The sequence below is a fragment of the Neodiprion fabricii genome, chromosome 4 (assembly GCF_021155785.1).
Source record: "Neodiprion fabricii isolate iyNeoFabr1 chromosome 4, iyNeoFabr1.1, whole genome shotgun sequence".
NCBI classification, from domain to species: Eukaryota; Metazoa; Arthropoda; class Insecta; order Hymenoptera; family Diprionidae; genus Neodiprion; species Neodiprion fabricii.
In genome coordinates, this window is record NC_060242.1 from 31,214,796 (window position 1) to 31,235,728 (window position 20,933).

General features: G+C 45.9%; 1 protein-coding gene across 4 annotated transcripts in view; it reads right to left on the reverse strand.

Annotated features, from left to right (window-relative positions):
* The window catches only part of LOC124179787 (protein trachealess), a 174,474-nt gene that overhangs the window by 115,044 nt on the left and 38,497 nt on the right, over positions 1 to 20,933 (reverse strand). For 3 of the 4 annotated variants that reach the window (XM_046564528.1, XM_046564524.1, XM_046564523.1), the window contains exons 3-4: positions 14,160 to 14,207; positions 523 to 552 (exon numbers count right to left, since the gene is read on the reverse strand). In XM_046564528.1, coding sequence (XP_046420484.1) covers positions 523 to 552; positions 14,160 to 14,197 — 68 coding nt within the window. In that variant the 5' untranslated portion in view covers positions 14,198 to 14,207. The remainder of the gene's footprint in view (positions 1 to 522; positions 553 to 14,159; positions 14,208 to 20,933) is intronic. The other variant, XM_046564525.1, reaches the window with a different exon arrangement.

Consider the following 20,933-nt stretch of genomic DNA (forward strand, 5'->3'; position numbering starts at 1 on the left):
TACATCTTACGTCAATTCAAGTACACGTACGTTTGACTCGTAATCTCACTATGCAGTGTTGGTTCATTTCCAATCTGTTACACGAGTTCCAAGTCTGGTGATTTTTCATTCGGATTCTTGTACCGAAAATAAAAGGATCTTTATCACAAAAATCGTAGTTATGGGTCTCAGGGTCTGTTACATTGAAAAAAAATCCAACGCTGATTATTCGCAAAGTGGAATTATCAGTCATTATGATGTTCTCAGAGAATTGTTTGTGTCACCTTCTTCGAAATCTCAATTACGATGGTCAGATATATTTTTTATCGTCCTTCCGTTTCCACGAAGATACAACGTGATTAGAAGTAGCCCGATTATCGACGAATTTGCGTGAATAGAATGAAAGTAATTTGGCAGCAGAGGAGCCATTCAGTACGATGCAACTATTATTCGAAATACGATAAATTCGCGAGTCACGATTGCGAGTTATATAAGTATAATTACGTATAACAGGTACATGCAGTTGACAAAAAATTAGCATACCTTTCGAACGCGTAGTGTCTCTCCTCAAATCTGTAACACAATAAATATAAATCGTCACTACATCGGTAGAAAAAGTGACATTATTACGATGATCGCACTGACAGATGATAGTTTACAATCGACCCGATCTTCACTACTGTAATATGTGATCATTCGATTCCAGCTAACTGAAACTTGCTCTGTGCCTGGATGTATACATATAATATTGTGAAGAAGTAGCGAGGGAGGCAGAGCAAAATGGGAAGAAGAGGGGAGAGTATAGTCTGGAGCCTGAACGGGGGATAAGACCACAAACATTATTTTGAACCGCTAGGTAGTTGTTATCCATATAGGTAGGCGCATAATGACTACCAGTGCAGTTAGGGCTAATTCCGAAGCCCATATTATCGTCTTCGAATCAACTTTTCCACATCTTGGCGTTTAGTAGATTAGGCAATTTTATAAAGTTGTTACGCGTAATCACGCCAGCAGGTATTATAAGACGTCTGGGCATTATACGATACGTCAGGATTACATATATACATATATATACATATATACAGGTGTACATCCACTTGAAGTAGGATAAATTTTGACAGTACGGGAGCAAACCGAAACGATACGTACTGATCGTGAAATTCGGCCGCAGTCTTCACGAATAATTCGATGAAAGGAAAAGTCGTGTGAAATGGGTGTATTCGAAGTGATCCTTCAATTTTCGGAACCATAAATATAACTCGGGCTGCAGTTTGGTATCGGGCATGACAGCTGTAGTGGAGGGACTGACGCACACGAGGCACGTTATTCGTCGCTAAACCAGCTTTTTCTACAGGATCAAGCTACAGGGACTTAGCTTTGCGCTGGTTTTTCGAGGGCGGCTCGACTCGCCGCGCGCGTTTTAACGGGCAAGTGAAGAAGCCGCGAGCCAGCCGGCCCCGGACAAACCAGGAATGCCGGGGCGAGCACCGATAAAAACCGAATCAAATATCTTCCGATCAGGTCCGCGCTTGCCGTCCTAATGAAAATGCCCCGCGAAGCGTCTCTCGGCTGCCCCAGTTTGTCCCTTGGTGCATCGGGAGCACCGTTTGAACGATCCTAAACGCGGTTTTGCGTTACGAGGTCCTCTGCACCGAGCACCGGTGTCTCGGCGATGTCGTTCGGTGGTTGTTAAGATCTCTCGTGTCGTTTTCTGTGCTTCTGTTTTTCCTTTTTACTTTTTTTTCTCCCCTCTTTTGCGTCCCGTATACAAGAACCTGATTCCGTAACTTCGAACTTGTATAATTTTCAAGTCCTGAATAAAGGCACAACAGCGCACACTAAAAATTCCAACAACGCAATGTAGCGGTTGTAAGGGATCGAATCATGGGGTCTCTATGGGTAATTGGTTGACGTCCAAAACCAGCGGTACTCGATACAAAATTCCTTTCATGCGATTGAACAAAATTTTTCACCGAAGTCCGAAGTGATTTTCTACAAACCGGGGGTTACCGCTTATCCTAACAATAAGATCTCCATTCATTTTTTCGGTAAAGTGGGCAAATCGTGTAAAAATCCACGAAGTCACGTGGCGAGATATCGAGCTTGAAACCTGATGCTTACGTTTGTGATTAATCAAGTTTTCAGTTGAATTCGAAGTTATTTGACCTATGATTTGTATAACTAAAAACGAGGTGTCATCATGCTATTGAATTCGATGAACGAGAATCCGTGTTCAAACCATATAAATCGTTCGTGGATAGATTTATCTTTCTGGTTGATTCAACATAAATTAAAAAGAAAGCATACATTTGAGAGCCGTGTACATTAATGATCGACGGACCAAACAGTTGCGTCGACCATTACGGGGAACACCAGCTGAATCGGATGCGGCGATGGAGACCAGAGACTCTCGCGGCTGCATCGGCGAGATGAGGAGAGAAAAAGAAGAAGAGAAAGAGAGAAGAAAAAAGAAGAAGAGGAAGAAAGAGAAAAAAAGACGGCATAGGTTTTTCGGATGAGCATACAAGAGACACACGCGTCGGACGTTATCGTGTAAATCAAATCGATCATTTCACGCGTGAACGACACGTCCCTCGGCTCCTGGAGCAGGGCGTATTTGTTGGGTTCGATCCCGGCGCCCGGTATACGAAACGGTAGGCTAGGCACGTGAAGAGAACATGTGCTTCCGCGGCTCCACGTGAGCTGAAGGCTAACTCCAAAGGCTAAATCCGAGAGTGGAGCAGGCCGCCGGCCGCCGGCGCTCGGTGGCAACGCCTCGTGGATGCTGTGGTCCGGCATGGGGCTGCTGCCCGAGAACCGACCGCACGTCTACTTCGGCGCGTGACCCAGCTGCTCGGGGCGACGAGCCCCGCGTCCGCGTTACGTCATTCACACAAACCTGCGGAGACCCCCGCGGCGTGACCTGGTGCCGGAAGGATCGACCGAGCCACCTGCTGCACCCCTGCCTTTATTAGTGTGGGAGGAAGAAATTTCATTACGTCGAATCGACGTACTTACGAAGAAGTTGACCGCCCTTGCGACTCACGTTTTGTCGGAAAATTTCATTTACCTATTATATTTTCTTCCTCGGAAGAAGTCATTTTAGGATAGATAAACCAGTGTCACCAATGAATAAACTATACACCATATATGTATATTAACGGTGGCTGTTCATTCGCTGGTGTAGTCACCCTAGCAGACGATAATATAGAACCTATTTGGATGAAAAATACGGTTACCGTATCGCGCCCAACTCACCGATATAACGATACGCTGGAGTTTTGGAAGCTTCCAATCGGCATAGAAAATTTCAGCACTTTGCATCGACTTTTTCATTCCATTTCTTTCGGGTCTTTGAAAGATGTGCCAACACTGCCTGCCAAACTACTTTCACTCGAACCCGAGTTTCGTTGAATCCATTACTCATACACCAGTCTGCTTCAGACCTTGACGATAAGTGATTAAAGCGATGCTGGCGGCGTTGATGACTTTGATTCAATTCCCATGTAGTTACGAGATGAAGAATGAGCAGCGAAATCGGTTCTAATTACTACCGAATATACGCGATATAATTATTTAGGCAAGGTACGTGCTGGAGGGTTATCGGAAGCCCTAACTTACCTATTATGGGCCAGTGAGCTGGACGCATGCTAGGCTTAAGCTTCTTTGGATAAACTGATAGAACTGCCGCTGCTGCTGCTGCTGCGTTTGTAGAGATATTTCGAGTTGAGGTGTGTATAATAGTAGTGAGTTGCTGCGCGATGCCCGCCGGCCTGCAAGCTGCAGGCGTGCGAGGTGTGTATGGGTTACCCTTATCCATTAAATCACATCAAATAATAACTCTTCGCAAGAATTTAAGTTACGGCGTGATAATTCATAACGGTGGATATTATATCTGAATATCCATTCAATCCTTCCTTTATATTGGCCGAGTCTTGGGAGAGATTTGTGGAGATACTTCGCACCCCCCGCTGCTCCTCGGCTCGTGGTCCCGACACTCTGGCTTTGAATCCGGCTTCTTCCAGTCTAGCCATTGCCGCGGTAACTTCTCCCGTCAGCAACTATTTCCCTTCGACTACACGGCTCTTCGACGTTTTCTGTTTTCTTTTTACTCAATCACTCGAAAATTATCGACGAGAAGGGAACAAGAATTTCCTGAGTCAAACAGCGCTCTATCATCCCTTCGGAAAAGACAAATTGCGGGTGAATCGTTCGGACTACTCTATTACCTAGGTTATAGTCCCTTGACGCCCTAGATCTTGCATGGTCTTTCAATCCTGACAACATGCTGCGAGGTTCGTCTCGATCGACTCTCGATTTCAGAATTACAGTCGTACAGTTTTTCCCCTCTTAGTTCCTCAATTAACCTACCGACGACTCTCGCTATGAACGTGTGTTTAAATCTCTCATAATTCTGATCCCCTGTAAACTGCCCAGCGACCAATCTCTAATATCCGTCAGAGCAGATCTGCATGTTGAATAAATTAACGGTAATAGCGATAGGTTATCGAGACAAAGATCGGTGAGTGCCCACTGCCTGGTATGTGATTATAACCAATGGTCACGAGAAGGCTCGTTAGTCGGCACGTAAGTCAATCCAAAACACGGTGTTAACACGGTCTGCCAGTTCGTTGATGCGTATAGTTTAACTGTCATAAATACGTCTGCAGGTTAAGGCGTGTACATACACATCTCTCGTTAAAATAGACCAGGTTCGGGGGTTATAATTAATGGTGCCTGCAGTGTACGAAGAGAGAAAGAGAAAGAGAAAGATGGCGATGTAAGCTCGGTTCGAGGGCCACGCGCTTGGGTCCTCACTCGGTTCACCACTTGATAAACGCATAAATTCCGACCGCTTAACTGGATATAATTTCGAAGCTGATTGCTCAATATGATGTTTGAATACGACGGGCTAGCGATACCGGCGTCGATATTATAGGTATGCTTGCCGGTGTAACTATTTACCGTGAATATATTCACAGCGTGCAGAGGTACCTACAAGACAGGTGTTACCGATGCAATCTTTGGTCACCCGTAGAGCTGTTCTGATTTCTACTACGCTCAGCCGATCTACGGGGTACGCGGCATCTCAATGTTCAACCCATTATCTACTCGGTGTGAAAGCGACCGCGACTTTTAAATGCAGCATATTTACAACCGGGAGTTTAACTCACACGTGTCGGTGCGAGGCTCATCGTTCGGCAACCATCAGCTAATACCGAAAGGACAACTCGTGCGTGGAGGTTTACGTTTTTAACGAACGCTGCTGTGTAATTAGGTGAAAAATCAGAAGAGATTAGGTGATAACACGAAGATTGTACGCGAGGATATGCAGGCGGCATCGCAGTTCGATGAAAGAATTTTATAGCTGTTCTGAGGATCGACTTGATACCTTGCAAAGTAAACCTCTTCCAGAATCGGTGATCGTTCGACGACGGGATCTCGGCGAATGAGAAGAGAAAAAGAAAGAGGGTGAAAAAAGGTAGAAGAAGCCGAAGTAGGGCACGCAATCGAATTCTCCGTTTAAGGGCGTCCAGCTGTATCAGCAACGGAGCGGGAGGTTTTATCATAGCAACGACGCGAACGATAATTAATGTTGCCATCGAGTTGAAAGCGAGGATAAGAATGGGAGGATGTTGGTTCTAAGTACCCTGCGCATTACGCGGTAAAATGTACATGATGCACACCCGTGTACATTGGAGTCAAATAATAAGACGGCGGCAGAGGCGCGAGGGTAAAGAGGAATACGAGAAGAATGTTACGCGTTTAAACGAACGGATAGGATGGGAGGAAAGGAGAGAGAGAGAGAGAGAAATACGCGGGGCATACATCATCGTCCGTCGAGAGAAGAACTTCTCTCGAGTATAAAAACGGATTGGTTATGGTAGGCAAAGAGGCCTCCATTGTGAAACGCGGGATGCAAAGCGAAAGGAAATACCGGGTGACAATGGGGACACATTGAAGAACGGACACTGAACGTCGGCGTCGCGGCGGCGATACGCCGGGGGTTTTACTTTACGCACGGCGGACAACAAACCCATATTATACCTATATTATATGCCGAGTGGGTGCGTGCGGCCCGCGCGGAGGGAAAAATCCGGCTGCCGCAGTGTTCGTTACATATTGTTTCGGTGGAATTTTTAAAACTTTTATTTATAAACACACCGCAGTGTGCAAAGTGGGGTCAGCGTGAAAGAGAAGAGAACTGCAGAGGAGAGACGGAAGAGAAGGAGAAGGAGGGGTGAGATAGGAGAAGAAAAGGAGAGGAAAGAGAGAAAGAGAAGGTGAGGCAAGGTAAGGAAAGGAAAGGAGAGGAGAGGAAAGGAAAGGAAAAGAAGACAAGGGGACGAGGGGACGAGAGGAGGAGCCGAACGACGTCGCCGTAGACGCGACGTGGACGCGGGCACAATGCGGCGCTGGCAGAATGCATTAATATTAATACTGCGCCGGCTCGCGGCTGTCGGTAATAGACCCGCGGATACCCGAAGAGGTGTTGTGCCGTCGTCCGAGTCCTCCGACCCTCCGGACGGACGGTTCCTTCACTCTTCCGAGATGCGCGGCGGCTACCGCCTCGATCACCTACGACACGAATTCCTACCACCAGAGAGATCTTTTCCTTTATTTGTCATTCTTTTTGTTATTCTCTTCAATTTTTCACGCTCTTCAGGGATTTCCGTCGAGCCAATCCGACTCCTTCGTTTAATTAGAAAGGATATCACCGTTGTCTATGTAGCGTTTCCTGCGTGGGATCCGACACTAGGGGGGCGAAAAAATACCCGCGGTGATTGACTCGACTGTGGGTACTTCTTCTCGATATTCTCTGCTATATTAGCCGATCGAAAAGCTATTTATTTCGTGAAGTCACGGACCATAAAACCACCTTGAGATAAAAATTTAATCACTCCAAATGGAACGTGATCCAAAATGAACATCGAGTCGGGTGAAATCGGCATTGAAACCACTTGATATCACTCAACGCCGGTGATGTTATGTTACTGCTAAGAAATCACAAGACCGAAAGTTTATATCATGCAAGCCTTTGAAAACATCAACGTCCCTCTGATCCATCCCAATCATAAACTGTGCTTATTAATCTAACTGGAAAGTTTCCAGAAGCTTTTTTAAATAACGGAGTGATAAGAAAGGTGAACTGGTTTCTGGCGTGGAAATAAAGAAATGTTCCAATTTTACGGGGACTAATAGAAACAAAAAACGTTATAACCAGCGGATTGGTAAATTGACAATTTCCGAGTGGTATACTCACCCAATTCCCGGCTAGTTTGAGTTTTTCCTAAAATCTTGTAAATTACTGTTCAATCTACCCCATGACGGTTGAAACTTTGAAGAATTGAGAATGAACCGAATGTTAGAAAAATTGACCATCAATTCGGCACTATTAATCGAAGCTGGAGCCCAAAATGAACATTCCAGGTCAGAAAAACGTGAAATTCCACATCACGACTCGGTGCGGGCACATCGCGCCGTATCCGACGTGAGTGTACGCGTCAAGAAAATTAAGAGATAATTATCTAACCAAAAGAATTTCGTCATCACCAACCAAGAGTGACGGTACGATTTGCTTCAGCATTTCCGAAGATAAAACACACAAAGCTCCGATCGAATTCGAGACCCGTGTCGACCGTTCTGATGAACTTCCCACGCCAGAGAAACAGACGTCACACTGAGAACGAATGTCCACCTACTTACCATCTTTTACATTATCTCTAACGCCTTGATTGTCGTCACAGTTTATTCACCGATGCACCTAATTACGATTACTATTGATATCCGATCCGTCGATTATAAAACACGTAGCGATCTTTCACTAGTCAAAGAGAGACTAAAAGTACTTTTTCATTCGACTGTGGAGATGAAAAGTATAAATAAAGATCCCTTCTGATCCAAATATTTTTTACCGTATTGCAAACCTATACAAGTTTATCTCACCTTTCGTTACACGTAATAAGAAACTCGATAAGCTAATCCATCTTCATCCAAATAACTCATTCGCCAGCTGTATAATATGGATCGTCTATACATTCCCCGCTATTATCGTCTTCGACTGATTATAAGTCGTCTTAACATCAGGATTCATACAGACAGGGTACGGGGTAAGCTTCAATAAAGAGAATTTATCATATAATTTAATTGATTGAATGACTGATTACACAGGCCTGCGAAATATAAGTTTTAATATCCCCTTAAAATAATAATGCTTTTTTTTAGGTATTCAGGTATGTTGAATTAAAATATAGCGCTAGTTTTTTTTTTTTTTTACAGCACATCGAGATTTAGTCTTCTGCATGGTATGCATATTTAAAAATTTTTGAACAATTTTTATAAGGAAACAAAATGTAATGAATATAAAACTGAATGTTTAGTTACAAAATGAACAGCATTAATTTTAAACGGGACTTAGGAGACTAGATGAATCAAAAAGACTTGTGATATCGTTTTCCATTTTTTTCAAAACCCCTCTTCAATCTTTGTCTCTTGGTCTTACGTAGTTCAAAATGTGCTTAAAATCACCATAAACAACAACTGGCGAGGGAAGATCAATGTTTAAATATCAACACTACCATTAATACATATAATTAACACAGAAATTGGAGGTTAAACCTAGTACTGTTAAGAAATCAGAAAAACAAATATTTCTCAGAAAATTTACGTGATAGAATTCTTTAAACATATTTTTCATAGTTTCATACCTAACACCCACAGAAATTACCACTCAGTTTTGTCAGGTGAGAATCATCGCAAGCCTGTGTTATCGTTGTTATTGAACTTTCCTAAAATTCCTGATGCCATCTTTGACCATGGGATTTATAGGTAATGTACATGTGTGAAAGCGGAGCCGGGTTATATCGCTTTGGAAACAGTGGCAACGACGTAATGTTGTCGCCCGAAGCATTGGTTCCGCCTCTAAAGGTTGCCGCAACGCCATCCGGCACCCGCTGCCGCCCACGCCCACACAAGATGTGCATACAGCAGACGACACACAAGCATGCGAGTCCGTTTCAGCGTACGTTGAGATACGATGCATCTACCAGCGTGCGTTGGGAGTGTGGGTTCCACCTCATGCCGCCAACCGAAAGCTCTCTCGGACAGGCTGAGTGCCGACGTATAACGCACACCGTCAAGTCCCCACGCGTGTATCCCCCCTTCCACTCCCGTCAAAATCGTCGTTAACAAGCTAACGCGCTTGTCATTAATGACTCACTGTCAACCTCGACCCACGCTTCTATTTAGATGATATATTAGAACGATGTCAGCACGTCTGCCGCCCGCGTTGAAAAAACCTCGCGCCTTCGAGACAAAACTCTGCCGAACTCTGCCAGTGTCGCATGGTCACGTACCGTTGACTTCGTGATCGATTGTATTGTGAGTTCGATCCGATCGTTCGCTGCTAATTTCACTTATCTTTCGTCTCGTTATTCCATCATCGATTATCTGACCGTGGCAAATCGCTTCGGTAGTGTCAAACGTAAACAAGAGATCTTGGATAATATTACGTTAGAAATCGTAAAAAGGAAATTGAAGATGAAGTTTCAAGCAGGAAAATTTTTACATCAATTACAGTCGCGTGTAATGAGCTCTACCTTATGATAAATATGTGTGATATTGCCGTGATTCAATTGTACGTGCGAACCTTTCTTTCCGCCGTAGTATAAGGGGACTCGACAAATCTCCGGACTAACGATAAAACTGAATTGTTTCAGAATATTGAATGAGACGCAGGATGACGGCACAATGTTCGAAAACAAAGACGAGACAAGTGTCGTAAACTTTTGCATCTGTTATTGTTCGTAATTTGAGGAAGAATAAACGAGACTTGGTACAACTGCTATTGACTGTGTTTTACTATTGAATTGTGCACTAATCTCCTTTGAAGGCGATAACCAACGATGGGAAACAAACGAGCCAGCCACGTTTTATGTTAGAATAATTATGTTTGCTCTATATCACCGATTATTTCCGGTAAATGACGGGGTCATGGGTTGGCTACATGCATTTCTAACATCGTGCATTGTCTTCCTCGGTTAACGCCAGATTGTCTGAACCGTGTCTAAAGTGGGTAGAATTCGTGTCGGAGAAAATTGGGCAAAGAAAGAAACAATGGTCCTGTCTTAAACGACAATGGAGAATGAGCTTGGCGGTGTATTTAGCCAAGTATCTTACACACTCGAGAAACTGTGTTATTGTTGTCGCAGAGCCAGATGGAGAAGCCTCGCGCTCGTAAAGTTATAGGTATAGGTATACGCCATGCAACGTCACGACGCGGCTCAAGAAAATAACAGCTGGTACTCCAACGCGCCGAAGGGTCGTATGAATGGGCTAATGAGACTAGATGGATGAATGAATGAAGCGAATGAATGAGTGAATAAGTGCTGTTTCAACAAGCCGGACTTGCTCGATGCGCGCTGACGATCAGACAGGAGATGCACCTAGACTCTCCAGGGTCCAGATCGTTGCTGCCAGCAGACAATGGGTCAACCGAGCCTATCAAGCCACGTTTTACAACTTCGAGCTCTTAGGATTCAACTCGTGATTTCAAGTTTCGGGAGAAGCAGAAGCTTTCAAATTCTGACATATAATATGCTTATACTGGGGAATGAAGTTACAGAGGTCTAGTGAAATTGTAAATGGTTGACGAAGGATACCGAAGAATGAAAAATCAGACTCCGCAACGGTTTTGGCGCAGTTTCCATTTCACCCGGAGCAATTTTGTAATCGCGAAGAGTGTGATGAGCATACGCGCACGCACGGTGAGCATAATAGAGCGGGAGAGGTGAAGATAAGCGAAAGAGGTTAGCGATGAGGTAAGAAACGCACGAGGAACCTTGGTTATAGCCAACCTGCGGCACCGCGAAGAACTGCAACCGACTGCAACGAACCTTGGCAGGGCTGGCTAATTGCGCGGAATCACAGGCTGCGGAGGAACGGAGCGGCCGCTTATAACGCATTATATATAAATTAAAATTCCTACGTTTCGCTGGAGCGGCTCAGGCTGCCTGAGCACGTAATGGTTTAATTCACGAGAATTACCATATTTTAACAATTCGGGAGAAGAGCTGCACGGACTCTTCTCCGCATCTTTTTTCGCAACCTTTCGAACACGCGGAGTTTCTGTTCGGTCAGAGTCCGCGGCCTGAATGTTCCTGCAATAATTAAGACATTGGCGGTGGTCTGGCAAGATCGTCACTTCGCGGACCCGGCCTTTCGACAAGATCGAGTCATCGTTGTCACGCCACAGGGCCAACCGTCTCATTTGTAATTCGTACATCCAAAAAGCGGAGGATCCTCTTCTTCCTCGGAACGCCGTCGGTACCCGAATTATCGCACCCGTCGAATTAAAAACAGCGGCGAACTTTGGGAATGACACGCCGCCGGAGACCCCGGTCGTATAGACGGCGAGAATCGTTTCTTCCCGGGTTTACCCCTAATCGCCGAATCTAATTGACTCGTGAAAATAACACGTGAGGCTGATCGACCGCGAGTCACGTACCTAAGACGACCGAACGGTGAACTGTAGCGATAGAATCCCGGGTGCATTCGGAGTTGGAAGAAGTAAAGAGGTGGGGCAGAGGTCAGTTTGATCCGGAGATCGGGGCTGAGCCGCGGCTCCTTCGCCGGTTGACCTCGCCGAGTAATAAGAACGAATGTGATTCTATTACGGGTTCAATTGTTACGGCGGTAGATAGGCCGGTGGCTACGAGGGGGAAGATCATCGCCGATAGGGCCAGTCTCCTCCTCGCAATCCTCATGCATGATGCGGACGTACCGTAGCATGGGATGAACGGAGCTCGTGGGCCTTCGCGATGGAAGCGTATGAATAACGTCGCGTACTCTTCTTCGTCGTCTTCTTCTTCCTCTACTTATCCAAGTTGAGAAAAAAAGAAGAGTAAGAGACTCAATTTTTTGTTCATTTTTTATATAATTTGTATGCTCGTCGCGTTGAGTTTGCGAAAACGCTTTGGGGGCCCGGACCTTCCTTGATGTACGTACAATATATGTATACATACCTGCACCCAGCTTACCGCGCCAAACTCGGCGGAGACATACAGTGCGAAAGAGAAATATTGGACCAAATGTTTTTTACACCGTAACCTATTAGCAATAATCGCCTCGAGTATATTATAAATAGAAGATGACGTCTGATGACCTACACTAACAGCGGCGCAGGATGTACGAAACAAGAGTTTTGCCCCCCGAGTATAAATGATGTTCATTCGAAGTACCTGTTTAAACAGTTGAAAGCATGTTAATGTCATTTCTGTGTTGCGCCCACGCATAAGGAGAGAGAAGAAAAATTGCACAAGAATCTGCCGGCAACGTTCCCTCGTTTTCAACGATCCATTGAAAGTTTGTTCAACAACTATGTGCAGCTCCTCAATTTAGAATATCGTAGGTTAAAATTTAAAGCCATATTTCTACATTGGAAGTATAATGTGATTGAACAGTGAGTGCTGGAGGAGTTGACCGATTTCGCTGAAACCAACGAGCTGATTAAATTTATATGGCACGATGCTATGCGGCAGTAAAGGAAGCTAACGTTTATCCCTCTGCGCCGATCGAGAAGACGCAACTAGACGAGTGAATGAAAATTCTAGCCACATTCGTTACCTAAAGGTTTAGCTACTGGACCTTCTTCCTCTACCTCCAAGCGAGCTGCTTCCTCTGAAGAAGAAAAGGGACCACGTCGATGATTCGAGAACATAATCAGCTACGCCCGAAGAGCCAATTTGTCGACACTTTTGAGTCGGCGGAGGTTGCGTCGGAAGGCGATTCCCCCGGCAGTGTAAGGGCTTAGTCGAGGAGAGATCATGTAGGTGATGCAGGTATATGTAAGTAGGATGACGAGGGTTTTGCGGGGGACAGATATAAGAGATCAGCATCGCTAACCGGTCCAGTCAGACGACGACCCTATCGCCACCATTGATCGTTTGTTGGTCAGCCTTTTCTCGGCGATCGCCGCAGACTCAGAAAACAATGATCGACTTAGATAGCCTGCCGCGGCGATGCGTCCAGGACATCGGAGTCCAGGGACGCGGGATCCTTTCGCTCAAGTATGTTATCCGCATCACCCCGAACGGTTCTTGTCGAGTGGATGCGCGCAACGTCGGACGTCCCCGGGGACGTGTTTCGAGAACTTTTCACAGGATACCCCGGGGAGTTTGAAACGCGGAAGAACCACCGGAGCCTCGGAACAGCGACTTTTTAGCCGCCCGAGGAGTGGCTGCATGTATCGGATTGTACCTTTCGTCCGTTTTTCTCTACAATTTTATGCTCGATCGCCGCGGCAGATATTAATCCCTCTGCACCGAATGCTGATCAGCCAGACCAATAAATCACGCGAATTGTTACAACGTGCGTCGATCAGTTTCGCAGAAGCTTGCGTGATGTGAAACGGCGCGAAATGCCGCAGGATCATCCGGGGAAAATAACTAGCTGCAAATGAAATTGCATTTGGTGCAACTTATTTCAATCGTCGCTATTCCCACTTTCGCACGCAAACTCCCCGCGATGTGGATAATTGCAAGAAAGCCAGAGTGTTGAGTGTTGAGAGACAGTGCCAAGCGTCATACAAGAGATAATAAAAATAAACCAAAGCACTTGATTTCGATCGCTAGTATGGAGTATGGTTCAAACGATTCCAATGTTATCAGCGTGAAGTAACAAATTGTCTTGTACGAGTCACAATCGGGACAATAAAGTTTTGTCAACATTCTCAACTGCGAAACGTAGTACAAATATTTGCGACTAAGCTGGATGAGCTCGATTTAGAAGAGCGTGTTTATCAGATTGTGCATTGCACAACTAATGGTGAGGGTTTCAAATGATTACAGAAAAAATGGAATACCTATACTCTTATCAGATGTCACGTAACCCGCAATGCATTACGCTGTTTAATTATTGGGTGCTCCAGAACAAGGGGGCCAAAAATGAAAAAAAGGAATAGACAGCAAAAAGATGAGCGTTGCACGAGGTATTCTCGAGGCATTTTAATTACCAAGTTATAATTATACTCCGACCTTTCACTTGCCTCGTTAAAAATTTTACTTTCGCGCCGCGATTCACCGTATCGTTTAAATCAACGCCATTTATCACTCGTCTATGCAGTTGTTCGAGAACTGTACTCTACACCCGCCGCAGAGATATCGTAATCTTAAGGTACTCACCGAACGTTGACGGAAGTTGGGTTGCCGACGTCGTCCATGGACGGCTTCCTAGAATGAAACCATGAATGGAACTCGTTATTGTTAGTCTGCAGTTGCATGATCGCAGGGTGAGCATTGTACGGGGTGTAAACTTGGGGTTGCCACATAATGCCGCAAGCCTGCACGTCCATGTTGCGGAAAAGGACAGGAGCAGCTCACGTCTACTTATCCGTGCCACGCATGTCCTGCGGAAATCGCGCACCAATTAAAATCGGTCTTTCTGCACGTCTCGGCACGATCAGCAACGAAATGCGTGTATTCCGATCCTCGTTACTCGCACCGGTATCGGAAGTTCATCGTTGCGATAATATGTTTTTTCTCCACTCGAAATCGCGGGTGTCCGGATGACTCGACGCCGGTGCAGCGGAACAGCGAAGGCGAAGGGTGCTGCATAAGTGTCGCGGTTCGTTTGACAGTCGCGCCTCGTGCGAGCCGCGTGCTCCGCCACCCCCGAGCCGATGTCCTCCCCACTATATCCGCCCTCGTTGCGCGCGCCCCGGCAAGCTCCCGGCCGAACCAGCAGCATCACGTGGAATAAACTATACGGAGATGGTCTATCTTCATTTGGGTGAGGTTAGCGGTGCAGGAACCCCCGCGACGCCAATAAAATTCCGTATCTCTACGACAGGTTGTGTATCTGTTCGACTGCCGTTCCGCGACCGTCTCTTATTCACGCACACTCGTGCATCCCCGACGTACACGGGCGTGAAGCTTATACCCGTTATACGTTTACCCCGCAGAGGCGCAAGTATATATACCGCTGTCCCGGACGATAATTCGTCGCCGACCCCAGATAGATCAGCAATTAACCCCACCCCGGTCATTAAGATTGCAGAGGGAATCATCTATTGCTAATTTTCATTGAGCTGTACGGAGATTTCAGGGCTGATTGAAAATTTTCCTGCAAAAATCGGCCGCTGTTGAACAAATCTCGAAGGTACGATGCAACTTCGTTCGAGTGAATTCATTAGCGATTTGTCTAAGGCCGTATACGGGCTAATCGGTATGTTCGGGTGCCACGCCCTGTATTGGCACGTTTTTTTTTTAAATCAACCGAGATATTCTTATTATTATTATTATTATTATTCTTATTTATAAGATTTTGCAAGAGAATCCAGAATAACTTCAAAGAATCGTGTATGCGGAAGCCGAGGGGACGAATAAACAGTTTTGAACATAAATCCGCTGTGCCTGTCCGTGCAAGTGAGTGGGACGTTTTTATTTTTTTTCTTTTTATTTTCAACAATATTGTGCGTAAAATGATGAAGCGGCGAGGTTACATGATTCACAGATATGTGACTGGCGGTATAACGATGATACCACACTTTTTGCTCGAGGAAAATTCGTTAACTAACGAAACGCTTTTAGAGAAGTGCTGTTGGTTTCAAGAAACTTGTAGTACCGGATAGTAACGTACATATTATAATAAATTTAAAAACTGGTATTCAAACAGTGGAACATCGTGCGGTTTCAACAGAGGATGGCCTCTCTTCGACACCGCGATACATTACGCTTGTAAGTCTGACCTCTTAAACAGCAGCTTGGTATAACGCGGAAAAAAATTTTCGTCACATTCGTATAATAGTGCGATACAGCTAATAATTGTGACTGGCTAATGGATGCAGTGAACAGAAATTTCACTTCTGCATAAAAGAGTATAACGAGCGTATGCAACACAGCTTATGTGACATGACCTGAATTCAGAAAAAGTAAACCAAATGTCTCGGTTTGGTAATACTACGATCACCTTGATCCTTGACTGCCTGAATCTTTTGTTGCGGAACAAAATAATATTTTACCGTCCAAATTTCAGGAACTATTCAATATTCTGCCCCATCCCCAGACCTGGTAATCAAATTTGCAACCATGATAATTCGAGGGTGAGAATCGTCGCGTGACGCAGGTAGACTATACGTAAGACGTACGGATCGAGGGGAAGAGTTGGCGTTCTCATCGTCACTGAGGTGGTTGAAACAGGCGCCTTATACATACCATGGGTGAAAATTCTAGGGTCTTTGCTTTAATGGTCACCCATTATGCAAAGTTGAGATCCATAGGAGCGGCCTGCCGCACTGTTAAGAGTTCGGAGTGGAGCGACTACTTTATGCCCGGTTGGATGAGAAAAGTAAAAAAAAATAGGTGAACGCGAGAGAAAAAGGAAGAAAAAGGAAGGAAAAGAAATGCCGAGCTGTCTTCGTGACGAAATAAAAGACTGGGCATAGCCCTAGTTACACAAGATTTTGTAAGCCCATAACCGGGAACTAGATTGACCACTGTCCTGCTCGACGTTCGTCCGGTGCGCCACCTAAACTCGAGCCGCTCTACACCGAAGCCATTCTAAGGAGCAAGCTTCTTATTACACGACAGGCTGTAGAGATAGCGTACACAAGCAATCCGCCTCGAGGCAAACGGCTCTGCCTCGTCTCGCAAAATGCAGGAACGATGCGTGCGTTAATTTGAAGAGAAACTGACTCCAAAAATCTGTCTGTGACAAGCAAAGTGTCACTGTAATCGAAGCAACGCAGTAGCCTTATCCCTGTCTCTTTTCAATCGAAGATCGCAAAGCGTTTGCTGAGCAGGATATCGGATACCTGCAGTCGAATTAACCCGACGTCATTCAGTTCCGGGAGCGTTTGGAAATTGTTGAGAAGAGGGATTGGAGAAGACGCGAAGCAGACACATTACCGGATTTAATCAAGTCGACCCGGGAGTTTTGCACCCTCTCACCCGTGCGTTAGACGCACATTTAGCCCCGCTGCGTGACGCGCGCCGAATCAGCCAAGAAGTAGCGTCAAGTCACTCACAATCAGGTTTATCTCGTTCGTAATCGAACGATCTTGAACTCTATTTAGCCCCATTTGTCGACTCCAAGCATTAACGGCAAAACGGTATTAACGGTCAAATTCACGCACTCAATGAATTCGCTCAAGTTTCCGACGTCGGCGAGAGATTATAGCTAAAATATGTTGAGGACATAAGCTGGGATCGGAAAGCTGAAGAATCGTCGACATCGTCCGCTTGAGGACGGCGTCTTGTGTCGGACGGAGGCTGCAGGCGTCGTTTATGCGGAATCGTAGCCAGTTGTTTTCTTTGTCTTGCACCTTGCAAGCGACTATTCACTCACCCGCAGTCGCGGTAACTTGTTGACTTAACCGTACAGCCGGACGGGATCGAGGGACGAGGATTTGCGGCGTGGTCCTATATAAGGAAGATGTTGAAAATAAAACGGCTGCTCAACCAACCGAGCACTTAGATTAATAGCCGATTCGTACTAATTACAAGCTGACCAGGGGATGTCCCCGCTTGTATCTTTGCTCCCACTCCGTTTCAATTCCCCCCCAGTTGCTACACACCAACCGCAATAAAAGTTCCAGTACTTATAAATTGCCCCGTCGCAGTCCACGAGACAATGCAACTCCAATCTTTAGCTCTTCGATCTCAACGTCCGAGCTTCTTGTCCGTTTCTGACAATGGCGTAGCGCATCTGGATTCTCCGAACGAATCCTTTTCACTCGGTATCCGATTAATACCCCCATTTTCGATAATGTGTCGCTGTTCAGAAAACTACTTGGTAACGCAATCATTACATTGTTTGTTAACCAATTTGCGCGTTGATTCGTTCAAACTTTTTTCAAGTGACTTTATAACCTACGAAGAATACTCGAAAAAGTGTGCCGATAAAAAACTAATTACTCTACGTATTTTTGGTGCATCCATTGACTATAATATATCTTCGGGGTGGGAAAAATTTGAAGGATGGTTTTGTTTTTTCTTCACCCCGGGTAAGAAGTGCCTCGCATGAAATCGAATGATACAATGGTATACTTGAGGTATGAAGCTACTTGAGTAAAACGGACCCGTCCTCATTCCGCTTCCATTTGCGGAAAACAGCATTTTACTGGTCACCGGTTCTCAAAAAGTTGAATATGAGCTCTTACAATACGGATGTCGCCAGGCACAATAAGGGTCTACGGCCCTGCAGCGAAGCAAAGGGAAAGAGATCAGATTGGCAAAAAGTTATTTGTCAATTAAAATATACGAAGCGGCATTATCGCTGAACGAAAAAGTCAATCATCCTGAATTTTTGTCATACGAACGAAAGGTACAAGCAAGAAACAGTCTCGGTACGAGAAAAAAAAAAATTAAAATTAAGCGCTCGATCGTCAGTGATCGGTAACAAAGTGACGTGAGCTTTCTAAAAATCGGAGAAAATTCTTTATCTCTATAGTCACGATAACGAGTATCATCGTCAATCATGACAACTTTAATTGTACAATGTGGCAATACCAGTCTACAATGTCGAAGAGGATGAAAAGAAAAAGAGAAACATACCTCGTTTGATTAGTATCCGTAGAGAAGTGGAAGCTCGTATAATACTTTTTCACATCTTTTTTTTCTTCTCCTTCTTTATCTCACCGACTAGGTATACCGGAATTCCAGCACGAGCTATTACGGGGTAAAAGTTGGAGGCTTTTTTGGGGATGGAATCGCGAGGCTGGCTATAGACTCGATATAACGACGTGGCTGGGTCTGTGTAAAAAATTTTGCGAACGAGATCTGAATTAAGGAGTGGAAGAGAGCGTGAGGCTATCAAGGCTTCCTCCTCTCGCTTCCTCGCTTATACACGTCTGTATACCCCGTGCCTGCCCCCTCCCACTCACAGTGTCAATAAGCGCGAGGCGTGTGTCTTCGCCCGGCGCTCCGGGTGCGAACCGCTGCTGTTTATGACTTCTCATAACGCCCCATAAATCAGCAGCAACCCTCCTCCCTCCCCGGGTTGCAACCCGATCCGATCCGATCCCTCGAGCAACAAACGCGCTTCCGAGACACGGCATCTCGCCTAGGCGCCTCTACGATCAGTTTTCGACTCCTTCCCCGCCGTTTCCAAGGTCCGAGGAGTCCTTTCCTCGATTTTTCCCTCGTCCTTGCGGTTCCTCCCGCAGGTTCAGGTCGGCTCCACCGGCATCTGTTCTAGGCTCGTGGTCGCCCCAGGCACCCATTCAACGCCGGCCCGTGTCGGTCGCGCGCTGCTCGTTTCCTCGCTCACTCTTTCGCTCGCCACTCGCTCGCTCGCTCGCTCGCTCATTCATTCATTCATACGCGCTGCACGCGATTTGAATCGATAAGCAAACCCCGACAGAGGCGGGGACCTCACCTCGCGCTGTCTACCGAACCCACACTCGGTGTATATGTATACTACTGGCTTTTTGTCTGGCACGCGCTACTCCGAAACCGTATACGTACACTTATACCCATACTATACACCGTACGTGGTGCCCCCCTGTTGCAGAACATATTTAACTCCCGCAAGGTGCACCTGGTCCACATTTTTCATTTATTCATTTACGCCCACTTTTTCGTACCGTTTAAAAACAATGCGAACCTTCCTAAACTATAATTTTTTCACCCTGCAGTAATTGTGAAATTTTTCTCTCCAATGATAACGATATACGCGTTAAAGCTCGATCACGTATATTGCGAATGTAAGAAGCTACTCACCCGACTTACACGTCAATATAAACTTGTGAACAAAAATTTTTATCTCCCTCGCTTATATATTTGAATATTCTTTTATTCATGCATGAATGAATAATAAATTTTCCCAACATGTACGGCATCTTGTTCAAATATATACCTAAATCGCAATATTCCTCCGAGTAGGCACGGCAAATCCTACTGTCAATATTAATTTTTCATCTTCACGTACGGATGAACATGGACAAACGTTTGGTGGAATTCTTGAAACAGAAAAAAAATTGCAATAATTATATCCACATTGCCGAAAAGTTGGTTACGCACGAACAGATTCGTATCTTATTTGTTCAATTTGTTCCTTTCGCCGTCATTGCACAGCCTCCGGACGTGAGGCTATCCGCCATGATCGAAGCTCGCGAGAGGTTCGAGTTAAGAATCCTCCTCCGTCCCCCGATATGACGGACCGGCGGGTCGTGTCCCCCGGTGCGGAATCGCTGTTTTATAATATCGTCACCGCGGGAGTCGGCTCGTCGGCGCGAACAAGGGCACGAGGCATCCGTCCGACCGCGTGGCTTGCGTCCCGGGCTGACGGCGAGGCGTGGAGAGGAGAGGAGAGGCGATCGGTCGGCCGACCGGTCGGAGGAATCGGTCGGCCGGAGGACGGCGAGGCTGCGGAGGGACAGGCGAACAGACAGAGAGACGGACGGACGGGACGACGGACAGAGGAGCTGGAGGCCGCTCATTACGGGCGGCGCATACGGTAGGAATGCGCAGCGGCTTCGGTCTCTCTTCGATACAATAAATACAGCATTGGCGATCGAGCGAACGAGCGAACGAGGGACGAGATGAAAGTCGAGGTGAACCAACTCACGGATCGGCAACAATGCCCGCTGTAGTAACGACATCCAGTTAAATCTGATGCCCGCAAAAAATACGCCATACTACCTACCGAGTACCTACTACCACTGAAACAGCTCCTCTCCGATGTTCCAGGAGTCGTTCACTATTGGCGCAGCATCAGAGGGAAACTCCTCGCCACCGACACTTCGTTCCTCCAAACTAACTATCCTGTACCTGGGTTACCTAGGATACCTGAAAAGTGCGGGCGACTCTCCCGGAGCAGCCGAGATTCAACGATCGGCGGATAGTTTTAAGAGATGTCAGCTGCCTCCGATCGACGAGAGATCGTAACAGTCAATTTTATTTGCACGACGATCGGGGAACTCGATCGTAATTGCACCGGGTACACGAGGATTCGAA